Source organism: Syngnathoides biaculeatus, chromosome 11 (genome assembly GCF_019802595.1).
Source record: "Syngnathoides biaculeatus isolate LvHL_M chromosome 11, ASM1980259v1, whole genome shotgun sequence".
Lineage (NCBI taxonomy): Eukaryota > Metazoa > Chordata > Actinopteri > Syngnathiformes > Syngnathidae > Syngnathoides > Syngnathoides biaculeatus.
Genome location: NC_084650.1, coordinates 29,776,609 through 29,800,637, shown reverse-complemented (window position 1 = coordinate 29,800,637; position 24,029 = coordinate 29,776,609). Strand labels below are relative to the sequence as shown.

At 39.1% G+C, this 24,029-nt stretch overlaps 1 protein-coding gene across 7 annotated transcripts in view; it reads left to right on the top strand.

The window, feature by feature from the left end:
* The window catches only part of atp8a1 (ATPase phospholipid transporting 8A1), a 180,600-nt gene that overhangs the window by 116,969 nt on the left and 39,602 nt on the right, over positions 1-24,029 (top strand). For all 7 annotated transcript variants that reach the window (XM_061834636.1, XM_061834637.1, XM_061834630.1 and 4 more), the window contains 3 exons: positions 2,063-2,246; positions 7,952-8,062; positions 21,273-21,347. In XM_061834636.1, the coding sequence (XP_061690620.1) occupies positions 2,063-2,246; positions 7,952-8,062; positions 21,273-21,347 (370 nt within the window). The remainder of the gene's footprint in view (positions 1-2,062; positions 2,247-7,951; positions 8,063-21,272; positions 21,348-24,029) is intronic.

Below are 24,029 nucleotides of genomic sequence, written 5' to 3'. Positions count from 1 at the left end.
ATTGTTTTTTGACCTTTTATTTTATGTGTGTTTGTAAGCAGGTTTTCATTTCGGCCTTGCATTCGTGTGTTGCGATCATTCAAATGATAAAAAATGTCAGCCAGGTATGCCAGCTTTGCACACCGCTCATCAGTTACAAGCAGTTTTGTGTAATCGCACCTCTCATTTGTGAAGCACTTTTATTTCCTCATAGAGTTCATAAACACAGGCCAGTACCTTGCCATGGGACAACCACTGTACCTCAGTTTGAAAAAATTAAGGCTCTAAGTTTTGCGCCCATTTCTTCATATAAAGATACAAATACAGTAAGTTACTTTTCATGGGTCGTGATTTTACAAAGTTCATCATACGTACTATATCATCAAACACGTGAAGTAGGTATGCTGGTAATGTGTTGCTACAAGGCCCTCACGGTGTATAAAGCAGTGCATAATTACACCAGCCTTTCTTTCTTTCTTTCACTCTGCTTACAAAGCCTTTGGGGCTTCTGACTTTGTCTGCCGCTCCATCAGTGCAGACACCCGTGCAGTTCTCCTATTTATGTCCACTTTGTTCAAGATATTCAGATGTGACCTGAAATTTTTCCAGTTTTTTTTCTTTTTTTTTTTCCTGGCAATGTCTTGCAATGAAGTAAGTTTTCTCTTATTGCATCTCCATCCACCAACCGCATATTGGCCAAGACTTGGGCATGTCCACTAATATCGCTGGACTCATCAAGTTACAATGCAAACTTAGTGCTGATACAGACCTTTTCCAAAACTAAACTTTCGATGTCTACAGACATGTTAGCTATATGTCTGGAAATTGTGTTATCTGAGAGATGGACATTGTGTCTTTCGCCGCTTCAGGTCCGAGCATCTCATTTACAATTGGTTTACAAGCGGGAACTATTAATTTCTCTGCCACAGTGTGTGACTTTTTAAATTTGGCTTCAAATTCAGGAACATGATAGCTAGCTTTACGGGCTTTCTCATTTATCGTTCAATTATTTCCTCTAACGTTTTCTCCGCTTGTGTGCAAAAGCAAGTAAAATAACTGCATTCTTGTTCCGTTTTGTTTGGAGATGCTATTTAAGCTTACTTGGGACCATAGCACTGTTGGATCACTTTTCACCATACACCAAGCACAATGGAGTCAATATCGTTACAAATCCCTGGTGGGAGTAGATCCAAATGAAAATCATGTGAGAGACTTTTTACAAGCATACGTAATTTTTTTTTTTTACCTCCACTCGTACTTGGGTCTTCATCTGGGTCAAACATTGGTCCAGAGTCCAATTCAGAGTTCCCTTTTCAAAAACCTCGCCATCACTGTCACCGTATACCTTCACTAGCTACAATCCCATTGTCACCACCACCTGACGCATCACTAATCAAAGTAATTAGTTACCTGTTCCCACCTACTGATATACAAGCGTATTACATGATTACTCTGTTGATCGTTGGACAGCACAGACAGTTGACGAATTCACATTATTTGTGGATTCATTTTCAAAAATATTTTTACACCAATTAGGTGAAATTGTATCATTTCCCGCAGCACAATAGTTGAAAAACACTGGTCTAGCAGAGGACATTGTTTTGGTGAAAATAGCATTGGTTTGACCACTACACAGCACTGGTTGAACTTGTTAATCGTGTCCAAAAATATGGACCGTTAGAAATTAGAGAGAAATTCAGTAATATAGACTGATCAGTGTATATATACGACTTTTTGCATCAGGTTCCTCTGCCATATTGTGACAGGTTAATAGTGTTTTTTTGTTTATCTGTACGATAGTATATTGATCAAACGTGTAAGGCCCCATTTATTAAAGGTTTGCACATGCAAAAATGGGTGTAAACGTGATTGCTGCCGCAAACAGATCTACAGTACAGACCAGGTGGAACAAGTATTGTACCTGGAAAACAACAAAAATATCATGTAGATCATTTTACGCTTCTGTGTGGGGTATGTGTGACTGGAACAATTTATGACACGCAGTGTGATTTATTCAACCTGAAATGAATTGCGATGTCTGATGATATCAATAACTAATTGCGTTTCTGTCCTTCTTTCTTAGAGTGTCTCCTCTGCAGAAGTCGGAGGTAGTGGAGATGGTGAAAAAGCAGGTGAAGGTTATCACGCTGGCCATTGGTGATGGCGCCAACGATGTCGGGATGATTCAGACAGCACATGTTGGTGTGGGAATTTCAGGCAACGAGGGCCTGCAGGCAGCCAACTCTTCTGACTACTCCATTGCTCAGGTGAGCTGGTCGGGCCAGTACCCTTTCGGTGTGAATAGGGTTCTCATTCAGCAAATATCTTTAAAAATGTAGTTAATATTTCAATTTTTTTCTAAAACTGTTTTGGTCCACATACTGTATATTACAGTGTCGAAAACGACTAGATTCCCCATGGGATACACCCCAGTAATTTGTGTCCTTCTGATTTCTTTTTCTTTTTTGATCACATACAAAGTTTTCCAAAAAAATGTTTTTGACTATTTGAGATCTTACTGTTGGCCAATGTATGTACAATGTGGGTGACATTGGAGTTTTCTTCGTGTATGCATTTTGGCCTTTCTATAGTCATCATCATTTATAAATTAGGGGGCATAATATATATATATATATATATATATATATATATATATATATATATAACATATATTTTTCTCTTTAAAACATAAACAACAAAAAAAACACTATTTAATTCATCTCATTATTTTGTGAAATTTTCCTCAGAGTGGAAAGATGCAAGGGCGTACTGTTAATGTCGGCACTGGATTTTTTTATTGCCCCCAATATCGGGAACAATTTATGTTACAGCCGTAATGAGTCAGTGTTCTGTGATTTCCAAGATAAAATACTGACATTCCGTAACATTTGTCAAGTCTGGGGAAAAAAAAATTATGATACAGGTGTTGCTTCTGCAGCAGATATATTTCTTACTGCATATATGGATTCGAAGATGCCTTTTTCCTTTCTCTCAGCTACAAGTCCCAACACTTCTAGTTTGACTTTACCTGTGTCAAAATAAAAGTATAACTTTCCAAATAAGAGTTTGCATCTACAGTACAAATGCAATAAGACTTTCCTGTTAATCAGAGCAGTCCCCGAGCAGGATTGGAGCCCTGTTGGGTCTGTTCTGTCCCATAGGCCATATATTTGACACCTCTGTTCTATATGTGCTCCATGATTGACTGGCCACCAGTCCAGGGTGTACCCAGCCTCTGGCCTACAATCATCTACAACCCTAAGGAGGACCTTCAAAATGAAAAATTGCAGGATAGATGTTTTTGTGTTGCCTAAGTGTGTGCTCCATGGGCCATACACTTTACATCCGTGAAAGCTTTTTAGCAGGCAATTTTAAAATAAATAAATCCTCAAAGCCTAAAAACTTAGCCTGCAAATACAGTACATATAATAGTATTTTGTATTGTCGATTTTTTTGTTTGTATTATTTATTTTGTTGTTTATTGTGTTTTGTTGCTGTTAATGACAGCTTGGCACATTTTTGTGTGCAACAAAAGTTAATCTCTGCCAGGCCAACCTCTTACAGTAAACATTGAAGTTGTAACACCTGTAAAACAAGTGTCACCCAACTCTCTATGCAACTTTCGTAGACCACAAACAGACTCTGGCAAAATTCACAATGTGAGACATATTACTGTACTTTCCAAGTACGAATATTTGTCGTCATGTGATACCTAAGAGCAACACAAACATTCCTGTGTTTACACACAGAGCACCACATTTTTGTATTGCCGCCACAGGGCCTGAGAGCATGGGAAAGCAATAGCTGTGTGTAACACAGTGCATGCTCTGTCCTTGAGTCTGCAATTATGATTCAAGTGGGTTGTGGTTGTTCCCCACTTCAGTCCAGATTACATGTCCAAGGTTTATATGTGTCAAAGACAGGTGGCCTCTTATAATCCAAATTGCAAATTTAATTACACTTCCAGACTTTTTTTTTTTTTTTTACACTGGTGTTTTCTCTATATTGGCACGGCCCTATGTTACCTATAATTGGCTGACTGGAAAAGTGTAATAGAACCTGGGAATCTGTTCAAAGGCTAAATATGCTTTGGTCATGCTGCCAGAGATTTTATAAACATGATGTTACTGAACTTGAGGAAAAAAAATCATTGAGCAGAGGTGGGGGAAAAAGAAACAGGATTATTATAATTCTCAGGTGCTCATCAATGTTGTAATTCAAGTCTAATTTTATTTGTTATTGTAAATTGCTGTAGTTGTAATGCCTTCGTTAAGGTATCATACTCCACAAGAAATGTCGTAGCCATTCAATGAATATTTCAGACCGCAGAATTCTATGCGCCATGTCACTTTTCTCAATTTCACAAGCAAGAGGACCACAAGTAATATTTTGAAGCTCTTAGGTTAATGTATATTATGACACATTGTTACCTTAAAGGTCTACTGACATCCCTATATAGATTTTAAAATTGATATTGTTGTGAAAATTACATATAATATTATTCACTTCAATGTCTATATGAAAAAAACTGAGCGGAGAGCGTGTCATTCATATGCGCAAAGTTGCGGACGTCTCACTCGTCATCCCAGTGGCATCCATATTGCCTGCAACGTCATTTACAGATGTCACATGGGACAGTCGCCATTGAAAAGACTCTGTACCACCTGCTATGGGAGATGAACAACAGAGATTTTCGGATTTTTCTGACACCCCTTCTGACACAGAAGTTCTTTTCAAAGAAGAGAACATATCACCAATCGAGTGAAGTGACCGGGGCAATGTTACCCTATCGTTTCGAGGCTTGTTTAGATGATATGCGGTTCACTTGTAACTAACAACAGACTCCCCGACAGTATGTATGACAGTATGTACCATACTCAGGAAGGGGCTCCTTTCTCCTCCTGATCACGCCCAAACCACTTCCCCGCCTGATCCACCTCTGTGGTGTGGTGATGAACAACACCGGGGGCGTTGGCGATGAAGAACGGTCAGCCCTGGCGGCAGCAGTGATGAACAGTGCTGGCCCGCACACATCGACACGTTTAATACCCATGACTTACTTTATTAATTTATTATGACAGGATTCTTTTGTTACGTTCTGAGAAAAGGACTATTACCAACTATTATTTTTTTAAATAACTATACACACCTGCCTGTGGAACCCACAAAGCTCTCGTCCTTTGCACCTGTGCAATCCATTTTTCACGATGAACCAGGTCTTTTGGAAACGTGTGAAGAGTGACTCCATCTTCCCGAATTTTCAAGCAATGCAACGAGACAGCATCTTGGCTAACACGCAGGAAAAAACAGCTACTTTCCCGCTGGTAAAACAGGTATAAACACATAAACCCGCTAGTGTGGGTTTTCTGTAAAAAACTTCACTTCCTGCTTCTTCTCCAAAACAAATGCCTCGAGAGGATTTTCATGGCAGGAGATGCAAAAATCCATATATGACAACATCATGACGTGTGGTGAAAAAACAGAGTGGTCAATTCCGGCTGCCCTTTTTTTAAAAATTAAAAACATACTAAAAATCATGCTTTATGTGTCAGTGGACCTTTAACTATCATTACTTTTATTGAATTTTTAAGAAAAAGAAATATATTTTTTCCTCAAACAGTTCAGTTGTTTTTAAGATATCATCACGCTGTGGCGACCTCTAATGGGACAAGCCGAAAAAAACTTACTTACTATATTCAAATTTAGTCACTGATGGTGTAGTGGTATACTTGCCTGATTTTGGTGTGGACAGTGTGGATTCAGTTCCCACTCAGTGGATGTGAGTGCGAGTGGATGTGAATGTCTGTGTGAGCCTGGTGAACACTGGCGACCAGTTCAGGGTGTAGTACACCTTTAGCTCGAAGTCAGCAGGGATAGGTTCCAGCTACTTTTGACCCCGCACAGGATTAGCGGTGTTGAGGATGTACACATGAATGTTCCAATTTAAATCAACAACAAACATGTTCATGCTGTAAGGCAGTAAATTACCAGGAGTTCTGAGTTATGAAAATGTTGGTGTGGTTCTCAAATGACAGTCAGTGGTGTTGCTTTGATGCTCTTTTTTTTTTTTCATTACCCGTTGACATCCGACACAGTAGATCCCATTTTTTACTTATTTTCTATATGACTTAAGGAAAAGAAAAGTTTTTACTTCTTTAACAACCTTATAACTTCATTTTTCTTTTTCAGGGCTTAACTTTTTTGCTCATAAGCAACTGTGGCTAGTGGCTTCCGAGATTTACTAGCCACTCAGGATTTCCATTAGCCATAGTTGTGTTGTTAGTTAATGAGGGTTATGCACATCAAACTTCCGCATTCGGTAAAACAGCTGAAGCACTTTCATCTGGCTCAGGTGGCTGGCGGATTCCGATGGCTGGAGAACGGGATAAAGACACTGTAGTAATATTAAATGTCAACACTTTCTTTTGTTTACCACAAGATGTCATCAAGAGCTAAATGTGTTGTGCTTTTAATATTTTCAGTACGCACGTGTAACTCTGCACCGCTTAAGTGCATGCAGCCCTGTTAATAGTTAATTTACTCGTGTTAGCACCTATTTAGTGCTACTGCTAATAGAACCAGTTGTCCTGGCTACTAACATTCCCTCAAATTTGTTATGTCTGAGCAAACACACAAAGCCCCTGAGCGCTTCTTTTGACCAATGTGCACATCAGACGTGTGCACTGTGGTGTAAAAACAAATTTGTGTCATTAAATGTTCTTTTAACTATACTAAAAAAAATACATTGTTCACCAAACCAAGCCAACTATAAACTATAAATATTAAAGGCCGCTTACAACTTTATTTAATTTATTTCTTTTAAATTCACACTGATATCCCTGACTGTTTTTCTTGGTTTAAAACTGAATTATTGCTTGCAGAATATCTTTTGCAATGCATGCTGTATGATGCTCTCAAACCGTTCAAAGGGTAACGTTAAGTTGCTCCCTATATTTAAAATACAGCATTAGCTTTTTATGGACTATATTGTCTGTGCTTTGATCTTTGATCAAACAATTTATTTGATAACTGACATTCACACTAATTGTAGCACTAACACAATGAAGGTAGTGTCCAGGTAGGGCAGACAGCTAGTCGATGACCAAGGATCACCAAGTTAACGCCAGCGACACTTTTCTCATCGCAACCTAGTAGTAACCAAGTACAAATAATCTAATAATAAAGAGTCTGAAAGTTTTAAATGAAACTGTTACTAACAACTAGTCCAGGGTGTACTCTACCTCTCACCCAAAGTCAGTTGGGATAGATCCTCATGACCCTAAACAGGATGAACAGTATAAAGAATGAATGGATGGACAAAATGTTTTCTTTTTTCTTTTTAGAAAAGCAAAGCAAATTTGTCTATATGGCGCCTTTCATACACAAGGTAACTTAATGGGCTTTACACAATTAAAAACATTTCAAAACAAAGAAAAAAATTCGAATACAATTAAAACAGCATGCTGTGTAAGAAATCTAATTTTTAAAAATTGAAATATCCAAATAACATGATTAAAAAAAGAGTTTTTAAATTGAATTTATTAACAATTACACTTGGGGTTGATGACGTCCCTCCTGTTGGGAACTTTTACTGCTTTTGTTGAACAGCAAAACCACACAAACTTAGGCAAACGTAAATTTTGGAATCTCTTTCAGCCTAGGCACTCCAGTGTAATGACACTTACCAGCCAGGAATTACACTATAATTTTAGACTCACCACAGGCATGACTTAGTTATAGTGATGGTTTTTAGTTATGTTTTTTCCATGTAACTGAAGCTTTGAATACCCACCACGTTTTTTTTCTGTCTTTCTTTTTAAAATGTTATTGTTCTCCCATTTTCCTGCTAAAACATGACAAATTCCCGGTGTTTTTTTCTTAAATGTAGACATTCCAGTTGTGGCTTTCGTGACCATCCAACACTGTATGCAATGTACACACAACAAATTTTCTTTTTTTCTCTCCTACACAGTTCAAATACTTGAAGAATCTGCTGCTGGTCCACGGAGCTTGGAATTACAACCGTGTGGCCAAATGTATCCTGTACTGCTTCTACAAAAATATTGTCCTTTACATCATAGAGGTAAGTAACGAATAATACCACGCATAAAGCAGTGGAACATGTTTGCTTCAACATTGCCTTATGTGTGTAAAAGATAAACTTTGGATTTCCAAACAATGTTTAAGAAATAAAGAATGTATAGTAGAATTAATACACTCATGGTGGGACCATGTTGCCAGTCCTTTATTAAAAACAAAGCCAAGGTTTTCCGTAATTTTACATTTTTAACTGTCATGCAAGCGTAAAAACAAGTTAACCATTAGTAATATTAAAACAAAACACTCCAGATTCTAATTTCATAGATGGCACATATGTGGCAGAGCACAAATGCTGGCCTATACAGATTTTCTTGCAAATGCAAGGCTTGGTGCACGTGCTTGCCACTTTGGCAGACCACTCAGGGGCAGCAAGGTTTTGTTCTGCATCTGGCAGAGTAATAATTTGGTTGCAGAAAGTCAGTCTCAACCCAGACCTGCTGATACCACGCATAAATCTTAGCGCTGGTGGTCTTAATACAATTTTGGTGAATTTACACCGGCAGAAAGATTCTGAGGTCCGCAGGCATGTGGTAGATATGCATTTAATTTCAGTTATTTCATATTTTAAATGAATTCTTTGAAAGCATTATTGTTATTGTTATTATTATTGTATATTTTAAATCATCCCACTGGCCTGCACATTTTTTGAGGGTGTTTGGGGCATGGGGGAGAGGGGTAAACATGGATGATCAGCTGTGGGGATAGATACATGAGTTTCACTGACATTTATGTCAGCGGTTATCACCAGCTCATTCTGTATTTCATAAGGTTACCCACTCACATTGGCTGTCACCACACCGGCCAAGAACATTGACCATGCTTCAGTAACACACGGATCACTGGGATTACGCATTGTCCTCTACCACAAAGAGATACCTCCATGCAAGATTGTCATTGTGCCACATTTAAGGGGAATGAGAGAAGCTCCTTTGATTGGCAGAAAATGAAGTCAGCTGCAGAAACATCCAAAGTGGAGCATCCCGCCCACTTTAGATCTGTTCAGCTGTGATGGTCTACGAAATTACCAACATCAGTCTAACTCTCCCCAAGCACTGCTGTCCACGTCGGGTTTACGCTGGTCGCAGAAATGGGGGCCGCCACCTTGAATGATCTCGTCTTAGTCTTAAATGATAAAGTGACGCTGGAGTTTTACTGCTCAGAATGCAAGTCCACTTCATGTAATATTCTGTTTTCTTGTCACTCTATTCTCTTGAGGCTCCTGTTTTGGAAATACTTTTAGAATAAGTGTTGTAAAAAGCCAAACAAGCAAAGCGTTTGTTAAACCTTTTTTTTTTTTTTTGCATTTGATGGAATACTAATGTTTAGAGTGTGATTTAACTCTTTCTTTTTGTTTGTCCATCATCACTTCCTGAAGGATGCACAATAGGATGGGGCTTCAAAAACGTGTGGTAGTGAAAATTGGATAACACAGCAGCAATAGATAACACAAAAATGTTATATAACCAGTATAAAAAAGTGAGTAACGACTGCAAAAAAGTCTGCAATACAGGAGGACCGTAAAGCAAGAACCATGATATAACAGAGGATTATTGTATCTGTATTCTGTGCTATCAAAGCTATCAACCAGCCATTTTAATTCCTGCTAATAAACATGAATTAGGATAATTTTCACATTCTTCTTCTTCTTTTCCTTTCGGCTTGTCCCCTTAGGGGTTGCCACAGCGTGTCATCTTTTAAGCCTAAGCCTATCTCGTGCATCCTCTTCTCTAACACCCACTGTCCTCATCTCTTCTCTCACAATATCCATCAGCCTTTTTTTTGGTCTTCCTCTCACTCTTTTGCCTGGCAGCTCCATCCTCAGCACCCTTCTACCAATATACTCACTCTCTCGCCTCTGGACATGTCCAAACCATCGAAGTCTGCTCTCTCTAATCTTGTCTCCAAAACATCCAACATTGGCTGTCCCTCTAATGAACTAATTTCTCATCCTATCCAACCTGCTCACTCCAAGCAAGAACCTCAACATCTTCATTTCTGCCACCTCCAGTTCTGCATCCTGTTGTCTCTTCATTGCCACTGTCTGTAATCCATACATCATAGCCGGCCTCATCACTGTTTTATAAACTTGGCCCTTCCTCCTAACAGAGACCCTTCTGTCACATAACACACCAGACACCTTCCGCCATCTGTTTTCCAACCTTCTTGGACCCGTTTCTTCACTTCCTTACCACACTCACCATTGCTCTGGATTGTTGACCCAAAATATTTGAAGTCGTCCACCCTCACTATCTCTTCTTCCTGGAGCTTCACTCTTCTTCCTCCTTGCCTCTCATTCATGCACATATATTTTATTTTATTTTATTTAATAGTTTTATTTCAGCTAATTATCCCTCCATCTTTCTAATTGTTCCTCCACCTGCTCCCCACTTTCACTGCATATCACAATATCATCTGCGGACATTATGGTCCAAGGGGATTCCAGTCTAACCCCATCTGTCAGCCTATTACCACACCGAACAGGAAATACTTTTTTATTTGACATTTGATGAAATACCAATGTTTGTAGTGTGATTTAACAGTTTCTTTTTGTTTGTCCATCATCACTTCCTGAAGGATGCACAATAGGATCTACTTTGGGCCTTCAAAAATGTGTGGTGCTTCAGAGCTGATCCCTGATAGAATCTCACCTTCACCTCAAATTCTTCTGTTACGCCTACGCCACACCTCACCACTCTTCTGCTGCCCTCATACATGTTCTGTACTATTCTAACATATTTCTCCGTCACACCAGACTTCCGCATGCAGTACCACAGTTCCTCTCTTGGTACTCTGTCATAGGCTTTCTCTAGATCCACAAAGTCATAATTTTACAAATTTTCAGAATTTAATTTCATTCAATTTCTTTTCAGAATAATTTTCACATTGTGTTCCATAAAACAAGAAATGAGCCCAGGAAAAGCCAATCACCCGAACCAATCATACTTAAGATTTCATAAGACAAGCCCATTCAAACATTACAAGCACAGTGATTTATCTTGACTCAAGATATGTTTTCCGATCTTCAAATATTTTCCCGAGGTTACTTTGCCTCACTGACATAACGAAGAAAAAGTGCATGTATTTACTGTGCTAATCTATTTTACTGTTATGGATCAGATATGTCATCCAGTTTGCTTTATTTTTCTTAAATTATTGAACAATTAAAATGTTACTTTAAGTATAGATTTTGCATACATTTTCACGAAAATATATATATATTTTTTTTTTACCAAAAGAAACTTTAGTGGACAAAACTGTTTCAATGCTTGGTTGTTATCAAGAGCCCAAAAACAAATCCCAGAAAGAGGATGGGGCGAACCCAAAACTTGTTCTTCATTATGTATTTGTCACTTAAATTTTTGTAAACAAAAATTCAATATAAATCATAAATGATACTGGCCTGTAGCTCAGTGGTTAGAGCACTGGTTTGGTAAACCAGGGGTTGTGGGTTCGTATCCCACTGGGGCCTCCACTCCCTGAGAAGGGTTGCGTCAGGAAGGGCATCCGGCGTAAAAATTGTGCCAAACATATATGTGCGTTTCATCTGTGATGACACGCTGTGGCGACCCCGAAAGGGACAAGTCGAAAGAAACCCCCATACTGTAAACCCACAAGGCTGAAGCGGTTTCTACCCAACCTAATGACATCTACTATTTACATGCTTGGCCTGCTGATAATGGGCATCGTACCCCGCCAGTTTCAACACAGCTGAATGGAAAACAAACAAAAAAGGGAAAACAGCAATCTTCTTCAAAGACAGCCTCCGTTACAGCTCATATGAATAATGACATTTAAATCTTTGTTCGGGTATTTGAACTGCACAGGGCATAGAGAGCGAAAATACATGAAAGATTTATAGTAGATTGCCGAGACATTATATAGCTGGATCTTTTTTTTGTCCAGACCACCATGAAGGTTTACCAAGTGAGCGTTGATCAGCTTGATTTCTCTCCATCATTAAAGATGAATTGTAATGTCACGGATGGCTTGTGACACACAACAGGACCTTACACTGATTAAAAGTTCAAAGCTCCAAGTCACGATAAAGATATGTTAAGTGCAATTTATCAGCTGTGGCGCCGACATTTTCATCTGCACCCTTAGTCAAGCGGTGGACTTGAGAAAGTCGTCTTAGGACCATACTAAATTTGTAAAGAAAAATATAATGTGACCTTCAAACAAATTTTTGTTCTTGTATATTACGAGTATTTGTGTGGTAAATATTTTGGTAGGTTTTTATACTAAGATTTAGTGTGTTGAAATTGCACTATGGGCTGGCTCAAATGGTCTTGCCTGTTGTGGCTGTCATAATAACTTCAACATTTCAGACTATATTCAAAGTAACCTGAAAACAATAACACAATCTTCTAAAAATGTGAACTTTAGCGACAATAGACGCTTGTGTATAAAGTGTTTCCCCAATACTGTATGATTCACATTTCAGTTATATTGCAGAGTTTGTACACAATCATTTTTCATGGGTTTTCACAGTACGCTTGTTGGGATGCATGTGGGAAACGAAACTGTAGCAGATGCCGTTTTAAGAAGTTTATTGAATGTAAGGTCTTTAGTACACAAACACAATGACCAAATTCACAGAGGAGCTGCTGTAGGCCAGAGCTTTTAAAACAGCACCAGTAGCAAAATGTTGGTCCCAGAGTGACAGCAGTTGAGAACCGCTGACCTAAAGGGTGTTCAGCAACAGTATGCATTGTGCCATTCAAACGTTTTACTGCAACCTCGCTTTCAATTTCAATAGAAAGTATTTTAAACATTTGAGTTACAAATTGCATGGTGGTCTAGTTACGACGTGCGCACTATGGAAGTCCTTAGTGGAGCACCAGAATGCCGCAAAGCGTGCTGGGAGCAGATAGATAGAGCTAAAAATGCATGTTTTGCATCAATTATTTCATGAGTCATTCTTTTATTTGCTGTGGTGTGATCATTTTTGTTTTGATATGACCCCATGTTGTGTACAACATAGTCAATGGTGACCTGCCAACACAGGCAGTGTGTAGGGGAATGTAAGCTTCTTCTGCTTATAGATATGAAATCCTCACTCCCTCCTGAATGCCATCATGTAGTAGCTGACATCCACGCTTAAAATACATATTGGCATGTATGCTGACAGTATAACCAGTGTTTATTAATACTGCATCTGTTATTTGTGGATTTTCGTCAGTTGCGGGGGTGTGAGGAACGTAACACCCACAAATAACGGTGGAACACTGTATCTACAACTTTCAGTCTTGAAAGTATATCCGGTTAAAGCTTCCAGTGGCTGGAATGTATCCCACCAGGTCCTTAAAGGGTTTTTCCACACCACGATAGGGAGGGCCTCTAAAGTGACAGTGAAGCCCTGTAAAGCCCCTGTCCACATTCTGGCTTTCAAGTTGTACCCCTACCCCACCCTCCACACACACGCACATACACCCATGCCTGCACACACACACAACACACACACACACACACTCTTTCTCTGCGTGATTTGAACACACTCACGTAAGGCAATTAAGTGCTTTAAATTGCCCATGTCTTAGCAGGGGCTGCTGTTTTGGTTCGCAATGGAGTTCGAGTGGGTTAAGTCTTTAATGTCCGTGTATGAATGAAAACATCTATGAACTGAGATAATTAGTTACTATCAATTCTTGTCTATTGTGCGGAGGATTTTTTATTTTTTTTTTGTCTTCAGTAGATGAAGCACCCAGCAACTAATTGGGACACAATATCAATTGGGGGGGTGGCCACCAGTTTGGGAAATTCATGAAGTTTATGGCCATTTTTTTTTTTTTTTTACAATAAATCACACACTTTTAAAGACAGTTACCAGAGCTACTTTGATTAACATTCAAAACACATTCCCCAAATAATGCAAGATGAACTTTAAGTTGTGTTATAAATTGACTTATTGGGTATGATATCCTATTAGAAGGAAATACAGTATACCTACTGTGTATTTCTTCGTTGTAGTGTTTCCAGTCTGTTTCTAATCACTTTTTCATCAATTCATAGCACTTTTTCTGGTTGTAATCATGCACATATTTGAGTTAATCTGATTCCTCAAGCGGAATTCCTACTTTCATCCCAAATGACATAGTAAGCTAAAGAAGTGAGAGGAAAAGGGGGCTATATTCAGTCACATTCAAGCTAAGAGACTCGTCCGAAAGGGAACCATAGCAACGTCTTTCAAATAGCCAATCTTGCAGACTACTCATGTTTGATTGACACTTGGCCACGGTGCCACAGAGCCCGCTGATGGACAAGTGGCATTTATGAGACCATTACATGAAACTGAATTCACAAGGCCGTGCTCCGTATCTAAAAATGCCACTGGACGCTTGCGAAGCTACATATTTGCGGCATAGTTATCAGCTACTACTTCTTGTCCTCAATGGTGCCTTTGTCCATGAATTCTAGGAGCATTTCTGCATTCGTAAGTTTAAGAGTATCAAATCCCACATTGTAAGGGATAAATGTCAACCCCTTCCAGACACCTCTCAACGAGGCCTCCAGAGCTCTGCAATCAATGATTTTTCATTCGCTGATGAATATGCAAAGAGTTTTCTAAAAGTCTGCGTGGCTGTTTTTCAACATGTGCACTGGGGGAGAGAAGCCAGCCACACCCCTTCACTGAGTGGCCCTCAATGACCGAGAAGAATTGGGGAAGAAAAATCCTGGTGGGTACTTCCCCTTAATGAGCACATCAATGCATCTGTCCCTCAAGAGAGAGACAGATGCCAGAACCAGACCAAAACACTCACACAAGAAGCAGTTGCCGCTTGCTGTGAATGGAAGTCTTTTTTAACTTGGCACAATAAAACAAGGCTCGAGCCTTACAATGAGCCGAGCTGTAATTAATTCAGCAGTTTGACCTGCCTCCTAGCTTTTCCTCGTCAGTGCTTCTTCAGACAACCTGCCTCCTGACTCATAATTCATAGCAATACCTTCTAAATATACAGTATAACAGCCTGCTAGAGCATGGATTTTTAACACTTGCTTTTTATAGGTTATGCACAGCATGTAGGTTGTGCACCTTGCTTGTTGTTGTACCTCATCAAGGCAGGTAGCCCTGAGGTAGCAGAATGAAGAACATAAAAAAGAGACTGACACTTTAGTGTAACTCAACACCATGTGTTCATTGTTTCTGTAACGCAAAGAAAATTTACGCCTGTGAGTATTTGATGCTCAATTTGTGCCCGTAACAGGTATTTGAAAGTATATAACTACCGTAACAGCTATGGTAATTTCACATCATGTGTTAGCATTAAGCCAACTTTGATACGAGATTCTTTTTTTTTTTTTTTTTTTTAAATCATTCGGTCAATCAGTTTTTACCTCTAGAGCAGATCATGTGAATAACAACTCCACAAAACATCCATCTCATACAACGCATTTAGAAATCTAAAGAAATTGCTAAATGACAAATTTCTCAACTCTCTCGTACCACGTTTTAAATGCGTATTTGGTGTGAAAATTGTTGTTGATATGAATACTTGTTATATCTGAATGGGGGGTGTATAAACGCAATTCCAATTAAGTTGGGACATTGTGTTGAACATAAATCGAAGTAGAATGTTTATTGGACTTCATTCATTCATTGGAATTGGGTTTCTATATAGGTTTGTATTTGTAGGAAATTAACTTATTGGCTGTAATTGGGTGCATTTACATTAAAAATTTCAACAGTTCATTAAGGAACATGAAAGAACACCAACAGACCTTTGTTTGACCAAAATGCCATGGTTAGGTTCAGCATTTTGGTGTTGGATTATATAATGATTAAGTCTCTTGTTTTGCCTCTTTACAGTAATCACTAACTGGGACTGACTGACAGCTTGATACACGTATGCTTTGCATTTTATTTGGAGTAACGTCAAGCAAAAACAGGTGCTAATGAGACCTTTATGATAGTTTTCCATCCATCCAGCCAGCCATTATCTGAGCTGCTTATCTTTACAAAGGGTCACGGGGGTGCTGGAACCTTACCCAGCTAACTTTGGGCAGGAGGCGGGGTACACCCTTAAATGGTTGCTGGCCAATTGCAGAGCACATAAAGAGAAACAACCAGTCGCACTTACAGTCATGGTTTTGTGGGAGGAAACCGGAGTGTATTATAATAATTATTTTTCTATTTAATGGTTAATCTTAAGTAGGTGCAATAGAGCTTTATAGAGTTTCTTGACCAAGTAGTCTTCCAAATTGGAGATAGTTAATTTTTTTTGGGGCTAATGCTGATTTGTTGTTTCTTGCCAGGTGTCAGTTGCTGCTTCTAGGTCTAGCAGTGAGTTCTGGGAATGTATGTGATTGTATATGTAGTATGTTTTAACATGACTAAAGTCAGAATTCTGGTGAAGGAATCTAGTGATTGAGCAGAGTAATTAAGACAAGCATCTTTTTGGATTTATTCCTACAGCAAAGGAACTCCTATAGCAATTTGTCTTTTTGGGTTATTGCTGATTTGTTGTTTCTTGGCTGGTGTCAATTGCTTTTTCTATGACTAGCAGTGAGTTCTGGGAACTCATTCAAGGGAGGGAAAATATAGCATATTTTAGCATTACTATTTTAGTCTGAATTCTGTTGAAGGTATCTAGTGATTGAGCACAGTAATTAAGACAAGTTTTATGTTTCTACATCAATGGAATTCCTATAGATGTTTGTGCATTTATTTTTGATGTTATACTTTAAATATTGTTTTGAAGTCTGTGTTATCCATTTTCCAAGCCGCTTATCCTCACAAGGGTAGCAGGAGTGCCGGAGCCTCTGTGTGTGTTTTAATAAATTTAAATGTGTTCTGGGTGAATCTGGAGCGTATTCCTCAGGGTAAATGGGGCTTCAGTGTACTACTAAGCTAAACCAAGAACGCTAAAATGCCTTTTGTTGTTTTGCTTTGCATATTTCGAGTGTACATCTTATACGAATGTGAAAACAGGACCCTTGAATACAAAAGCAACAAGTTTATGGATGAGTTCCCTTGATGGAGGGGAGGATGAGTTCTAGTTAGGTTGGGTGTGGTAGAGAAAGGGGCACACACATCCCCATAAAATCGGTCCTGGATTTTCCTTGCTTTCCTTTGAGCCTTAAGACTGGGGGTTGGGTCACATATATGCTCTCTTTCACAATTCAAAGGGAGTGGCCGGTGGCAAATCAAATACTGATGAGAGCTCATGGCTTCACGATGAAGTCCAATGAAGCGAGAATGGGCTTGCTTCAGGCTGGAGCCATAATGTTTCCCAGACAGCTTTAACATGGGTGACAATAAGAGGTCTGCTTTTGGAACACCACTGATTTAACTTTTAATGACGTGAGAAATTCTTATTAGCACAATAGCCTCTATCTTCGTAGACTGCACAACTTGCACTAGAGCAAAAATATTGGAGCAGCTTGATTTTCAAATAACAGGCAATTGTCAGTGGGAAATCCAGATCAATTTGGACGGCGGGCATAGTGGGTACGGAAAGTATTCAGACCCCACTAAAATGTTTCACTTTTTAACATATTTGAGCCATTTGCAAAAACATCCCATTAACAGAGAAAAATAGAATTGTTGAAACTTTTTTTGCAGATTTATCAAACAAGAAAACTGAAATACTGTACCACACAGCCATAGGTATTCAGACCATTTGCTGGGTGCTATAATATTTGTCAGATCATCCTTGAGATGGTTCTACACCTTCATTGGAGTGCAGCTGTGTTTGATTATACTGATTGGACTTGGTTAGGAAAGCCACACAGTTGTCTAAATGAGACTTTAGAGCTCGCAGTGCATGTTAGAGCAAATGAAAATCATGAGGTTAAAGCAACTGCATAAAGAGCTGAGAGACAATTTTGGCAGGACACAGATTTGGAAAAATTCTGCTCCACTTAAGTTTCCCAAGAGCATATTCGCCTCCATCATCCTTAAATGGAAGACATTTGGGATAAGCAGAAGCCTTCCTAGAGCTAGCCATCCGGCCAAACTGAGCAATCAGGGAGAAGAGCCTCGGTGAGAAAGGTAAAGAAGAACCCACAGATCACTTTGGCTGAGCTCCAGAGATATAGTCGGGAGGTGGGAGAAAGTTCTAGTAAGTTTACCATCAACGCAGCCCTCCACCATTTGGGGCTTCATGGCAGAGTAACCCGACAGAAACCTATCCTCAGTGTAAGACACGGGAAAGCCTGCATGGAGTTTGTTAAAAAAATAATTTAAATACAAGCTGAAGGACACCAAGATGATGAGAAATAAGATTCTCTGGTTTGATGAGACCAAAATAGAACTTTGTGGCCTTAATTCTAAGCAGTATGTTTCATCCTCCAACTGTCCATTCACATCCCTATGCACTACAAGACAGTGAATCATTGTTTCTGGAATTCACACCCTCTGTAGTAGTCCATTATAAACCTCAGTTGAAAAGGGAGGCATCTTGATGGCTAATCTTATTGCAAACACCAGGGTTGTGCTAATTAGCAAGTCACGCTCACGTAGTGATGAAACAACGGATTATCCACAAAAAAGAAAGACAGTCCCAAAGGTTTAAGAGTATCCAGGAGTTGCTGCTTAGATTTTTTTTCCTTTTTTTTTTTTTTTTTTTTTTTTTTAGAAGAAAAACTAGCTAATCACCAAGAAAAAATGTTAACAGAGGCAAATCAAGCAGAGCAGGGGAAAAAAGCTTCTGCACTGTTTGAGAAGCGAGAGAAAAGTGTCATGATGTGTAACCTCCTCTGTCACCCTCATGTCATGTCAACCTACTCTAAAAGTATATAGAATATGTTTGGAGGTAATCACGTGATGGCCCGAGTGGAGAGTTTGTGTCAGTGGAGGTGCCTCTGAGTTTACCTAATCACACAATGTGTGTTTCCTCTGTTAGATTGATCGCCATTTGGATTGCAAGTCATCACTTCAAACAAGTTCTTCAATCCTCATTATAGGATGGATGTGTTAGGAAGCAACTGCTTATGCTTTTATTCCCTAAACATACAGTGCCCTCCGTAATTATTGGCACCCCTGTTTTTTAGCTTCTAATAATGTTTTTTTAATATGGGACCTTAATGGAAAAAAAGAGAAAAATCCACCCTTCGATAAAAGTGCATTTATTCAGTGGGGAAAAAAATCCCACATAAAGAAATAATTATTTGACATCAAATAATGTGTGTCACAATTATTAGCACCCCTGGTGTTAATACTTTGTACAACCCCCTTTTGCCAACAAAACAACACCTAATCTTTTCCTACAATGTTTCAGAAGATGAGAAAAGACAACGACAACTTCAGCCATTCCTCTTTGCAGAATCTCTAAATCATCCAGAGACCTGGGTCCTCTTCTCTTCAGCTCACCCCACAGTTTTTCAATGGGGTTGAGGTCTGGGGACTGAGATGGCCATGGGAGGAGCTTGATTTTGTGTCTAGTGAACCATTTCTATGTAGATTTGGCCATATGTTTAGGGTCATTGTCTTGCTGAAAGACCCAGTGACAACTCATCTTCAGCTTTCGCGCAGAAGGCAACAAATTTTAATTTAAAATGTCCTGGTATTTCAAAGCATTCATGATGCCATGCACCCTAACAAGGTTCCCCGGGCCTTTGGAAGCGAAACAGCCCCAGAACATCACTGACCCACCCCCATACTTCACAGTGGGTATGAGGTGCTTTTCAGCATGTGCATCTTCCGTGGCACACCAGACCCACTTAAGAGTGTTTGTTGCCAAAAAGCTTAATCTTGGTCTCATCTGACCAAAGCACACGGCCCCAGTTGAAGCCCCAATACCGCATGGCGAACTCCAGACATTTGCGTTTATGATTTGAGTGAGGAAAGGTTTTCTCCATGCATGCCTCCCAAACAGCTTGTTGGCATACAGAGAGTGCCTGATGGTTGATTTGGAGACTTTGTGACCCCAGGATGCTACCATTTGTTGTAATTCTGTAACAGTGAGCTTTGGAGATTTTTTTGATTCCTCTTACCATCTTCTTCACTGTGCGTGGTGGCAAAATAAACATGGGTCCTCGTCCAGGCTTGTTTACCACTGTTCCAGTTGTTTTGAAATTCTTAATTATTCCTCTCACAGTGGATAGGGGCAGCTACTGTTGAGTGGCAATCTTCTTGTAGCCTCTGCCTGACCTGTGAAGGTCGACGCACATCTGCTTCTCTTGTATGCTGTTTCCTTTGTCTTTCCCATGTTTAAGAGTGGATAAGAGAAATTTTTAGACAGGGATTTTTTTTTCTTTCAACAATTCATTTGAGTTGAAGATTATATTTTCCTAAAATTCTCAGTCTGACAATATTCTTCTGCAATAAACACTGAATTTATTTTAAGGCTTTTAACACATCTTAACCGGGGGTGCCAATAATTATGGAGGGCACTGTAACTCAAAAGTATAATCATGTTCAGCTTTGTTAACCTCTCTGGAGAAACACTCAGCCCTGTTCTTTTTTATCATAGTACCACTTGTACTCAATTGAATCCCACTGTAGTACTAATCACAATATGAGCAAATGTTTTTGGGAAAATATGAATGAAATCCCAGGGTTCAAACAAACACCCAGGATGTCAAGTCAATCAGGACCACAGGATTTTTTGTCTGTTCATGTGTTTATTGCTTCTTCTTTGTCTTTTTTTGTCACCAAAGTCACATTCAAACAGTCGCACTAGCTTGTTTCACTTGTTCTCAAAATTAAGCTGGACATTTTTGACGGTATTTAATTTACAGTATTTTCACATCTAAAATAATTTGAAAATGAGCCACATGGATGACTTAAATCCTCTTATCATTGCATCTGTGTCATGAACATTAAGGCTGTTTTATCCTTTACATATCCTAACATTAAAAGTGGTTATTTGTATGCTTGTGTGACAATTAAGAATGTTCAACTGTGACTCCAAACACTCCCTGTACTTAATAGTTACTTCATATTTTATGATTGGGATGGTTTGAATATTTTTGTTTTCCATTGCTCTCTATGGGAATTTTTTTTTTTTCATGAACTCCTTTATTCTGGTTTGTCAAATTCAAAATTGTTAATACAAAAGTAATGGAAAGTCAAGAAGTATACATTTTGAACACCTTCCTGAACATTTTACTGTCGCAAAAATATATTTAAACTATAAGGAACTACATTGATTACATTTAGCTTCTTGAGCTTCTCCACTTTCAATCATCTCTTATGTGATTTTTTTTGTGTGTGTGTGTGTTTTGTTTTTGTTTGTTTTTTTTCCCCACAGATCTGGTTTGCGTTTGTCAATGGCTTCTCGGGTCAGATTCTGTTTGAGCGCTGGTGCATCGGCTTGTACAACGTGGTGAGTGTTGATAAAATCTTTACCATATACAGAGCTTAACACTGGTGAAAGAGCTCCGGTTGGAAGCATCTCTTCTTTGCGGGATTGTGTCACTAACATCCTGAAAAACTCCAGTGTATAAATGACCTTTTGTCAAAGCCCATCCTTCCCCTGTGGCGTAAACTATGCACTGAATGTGAAAGAACAACAGTTTGGCTTGCCCCAGGAAGTGTCATTAGCAAGCAGAGCTATGCTTGCATGATATTAAAAAGCAAAACAAAAGGGTGTCCCTCAGGGCTCTGCCTCTGTAGAGTGGACACTCTTCATGAAATCATATCTGACATGACTTTGAAGAAGTAAAAATGTCCATCTGCACGTTTCTGATCATGAAGCGGATATTTTTACAGCACCGCCCCTTGCATTAATTTCTCAATAAACCATAACCTCAGTCTCACTGGTGGGTGCAGCCCAAATTCCTGTGACTCCGTGGGAGTTTGTCGGAGACACTGGTTTGAATCCGCCCCTCAATGGACCTCCCCCCGAGAATAAGAAAGAAGCTTATTGGAGCATGTTGTACAGACTAATGCCCCAACAGATTCCTACTCCTGATGTGCTCAATGGGAAGTCACAACAGGTGACCCGCACCAGTCCCAGCTTCTGAACCACTTTTCCACGCCATCTAGTTTTACAACAACACTAAATCATTGACTACGATACATGCTTATAAGAGAGGTACATTTTGCATTTGAGCAGATTTGAAACATTCAAAATAAGGAAACCTGTCAGTTTTTACATTAATGTCACTTAAAACTAAGGGAGTGTATGAGGAAGAGGAAAGAATGAAGAAAATTCCACGAGAAATTTCAACAGCAATAGACTTAAGGACGGCATTGTAGCAAAGACCGAGGTTTGCATATCATTGTTATCCAATGAAATTCCATCCATCTATTTACTACACTGCTTATCCTCACTCGGGTCGCAGGTATACTGGTGCCGAGCCCAGCTAACTGCAAGCAGGAGACGGGGTGTACACCCTGAACACTCGACGCCAACCAATCACAGGGCACATATAAACAAACAACCATTCTTACTCACATTCATACCGAAGGACAGTTTAGTCTTTAATTAACCTAGGGTGCATGTTTTTGGGATGCGGAAGGAAACCGGAGTGCCCAGAGGAAATCCACGCAGGCACGGGGAGAACATGCAAACTCCACACAGGCAAGGCTGGATTTGAATCTGTGTTGCTAACTAGTCTGGCACCATGCTGCCCTAATGAAAAATATCAATATGCATCTCTAAATCGTGTTTTTTTTCTTTTTATTCAAAACCAAAAATGACAATTTGATTAAAATGACAAACATTTGGAGCTGCTTGTTTTTCTCTGGAGAGTGAATAAAAACAACAACAATTAAAAAATTGGAACTGTAGTTCCAGGAAAATGTTTTTTTTTTAGCATTGTTTCCTGATTTGATATAAGAATTACAAATGTAATTATCAGGCAACATTAACCCAAGTAAGCATAAAATGCTGTTTTTAAATGATTTTTTTTTATCTGAGGAAAAATCTGTTTAAAGCTACATGTCTTTCACTGTGAGGATATTTTGGCCTGCTTTTCTTGACCATTTTTCAATTGAGCATCAGTGGAGGTTTTATTAATAGGATGCTATTTATAAGTACTGGATGGATTTATCTTGAACTGTTATGCACCAATTTATAATTTTTTGTTTGGAGCTATGAAATTTGTCGCTACAAAGTTAATTATACTTGATGCGATACAGTGAAGACAATATGTATTTGAACACCCTGCTATATTGCAAGTTCTCCCACTTGGAAATCATGGAGGAGTTTGAAATTTTCATCGTAGGTGCATGTCTACTGTGAAAGAGATAATCTAAAAACAAAAAGAAATCACAATATATTATTTTTTAATGATTTATATGTGTCATACAGCTGCAAATAAGTATTGGGCCAAAATCCTTCCTGTAGTGTATGCAAAGCTAGTGAACTACAGGAAACGTTTAACCTCTGTAATTGCAAACAAAGGCTACCGTACCAAATATGAGCATTGGCTTTCTCAGGTGTTCAATTACCTATTTGCAGCTGTATCACACAAATAAATCGTTAAAAAATCATACATTGTAATTTCTGGATTTTCCTATGGTGAAAATTTCAGACCCCCCCATGATTTCAAAGTGGGAGAACTTGCAATATAGCAGGGTGTTTAAATACTTATTTTCTTCACTGTAGATCAGGAATGGGTAACTGGCAGTGCACATGTTGCATACACTTTGATTGCCCCTGGATAGGTTTCCTAAACTTTTTTTTTTACGTTTGTTTATTTTTTTTCAAAGCTTTCTTTTGGGGGAAGGAGTTGGGGGGGTGATTTTAAATCTTCCCTCAACTGTACGTGGTCCGTTTTAACTTATAATAGCATCGTTCAATCAACACAAGATGGCGGACCTTAGGAGCTTAGCTATGTCATAAAGCATATGAAGCGATTTATCCATCCATTTTCTTTGCCGCTTATCCTCACAAGGCTCGGGGGAGTGCTGGAGCCTATCCCAGCTGTTATCGGGGAGGAGGCGGCGTACACCCTGAACTTGTTGCCAGCCAATCGCAGGGCACATAGAGACAATCAGCCGCACTCACAATCACACCAAGGAGCAGTTTACAGTGTCCAATTAGTGTTGCATGTTTTTT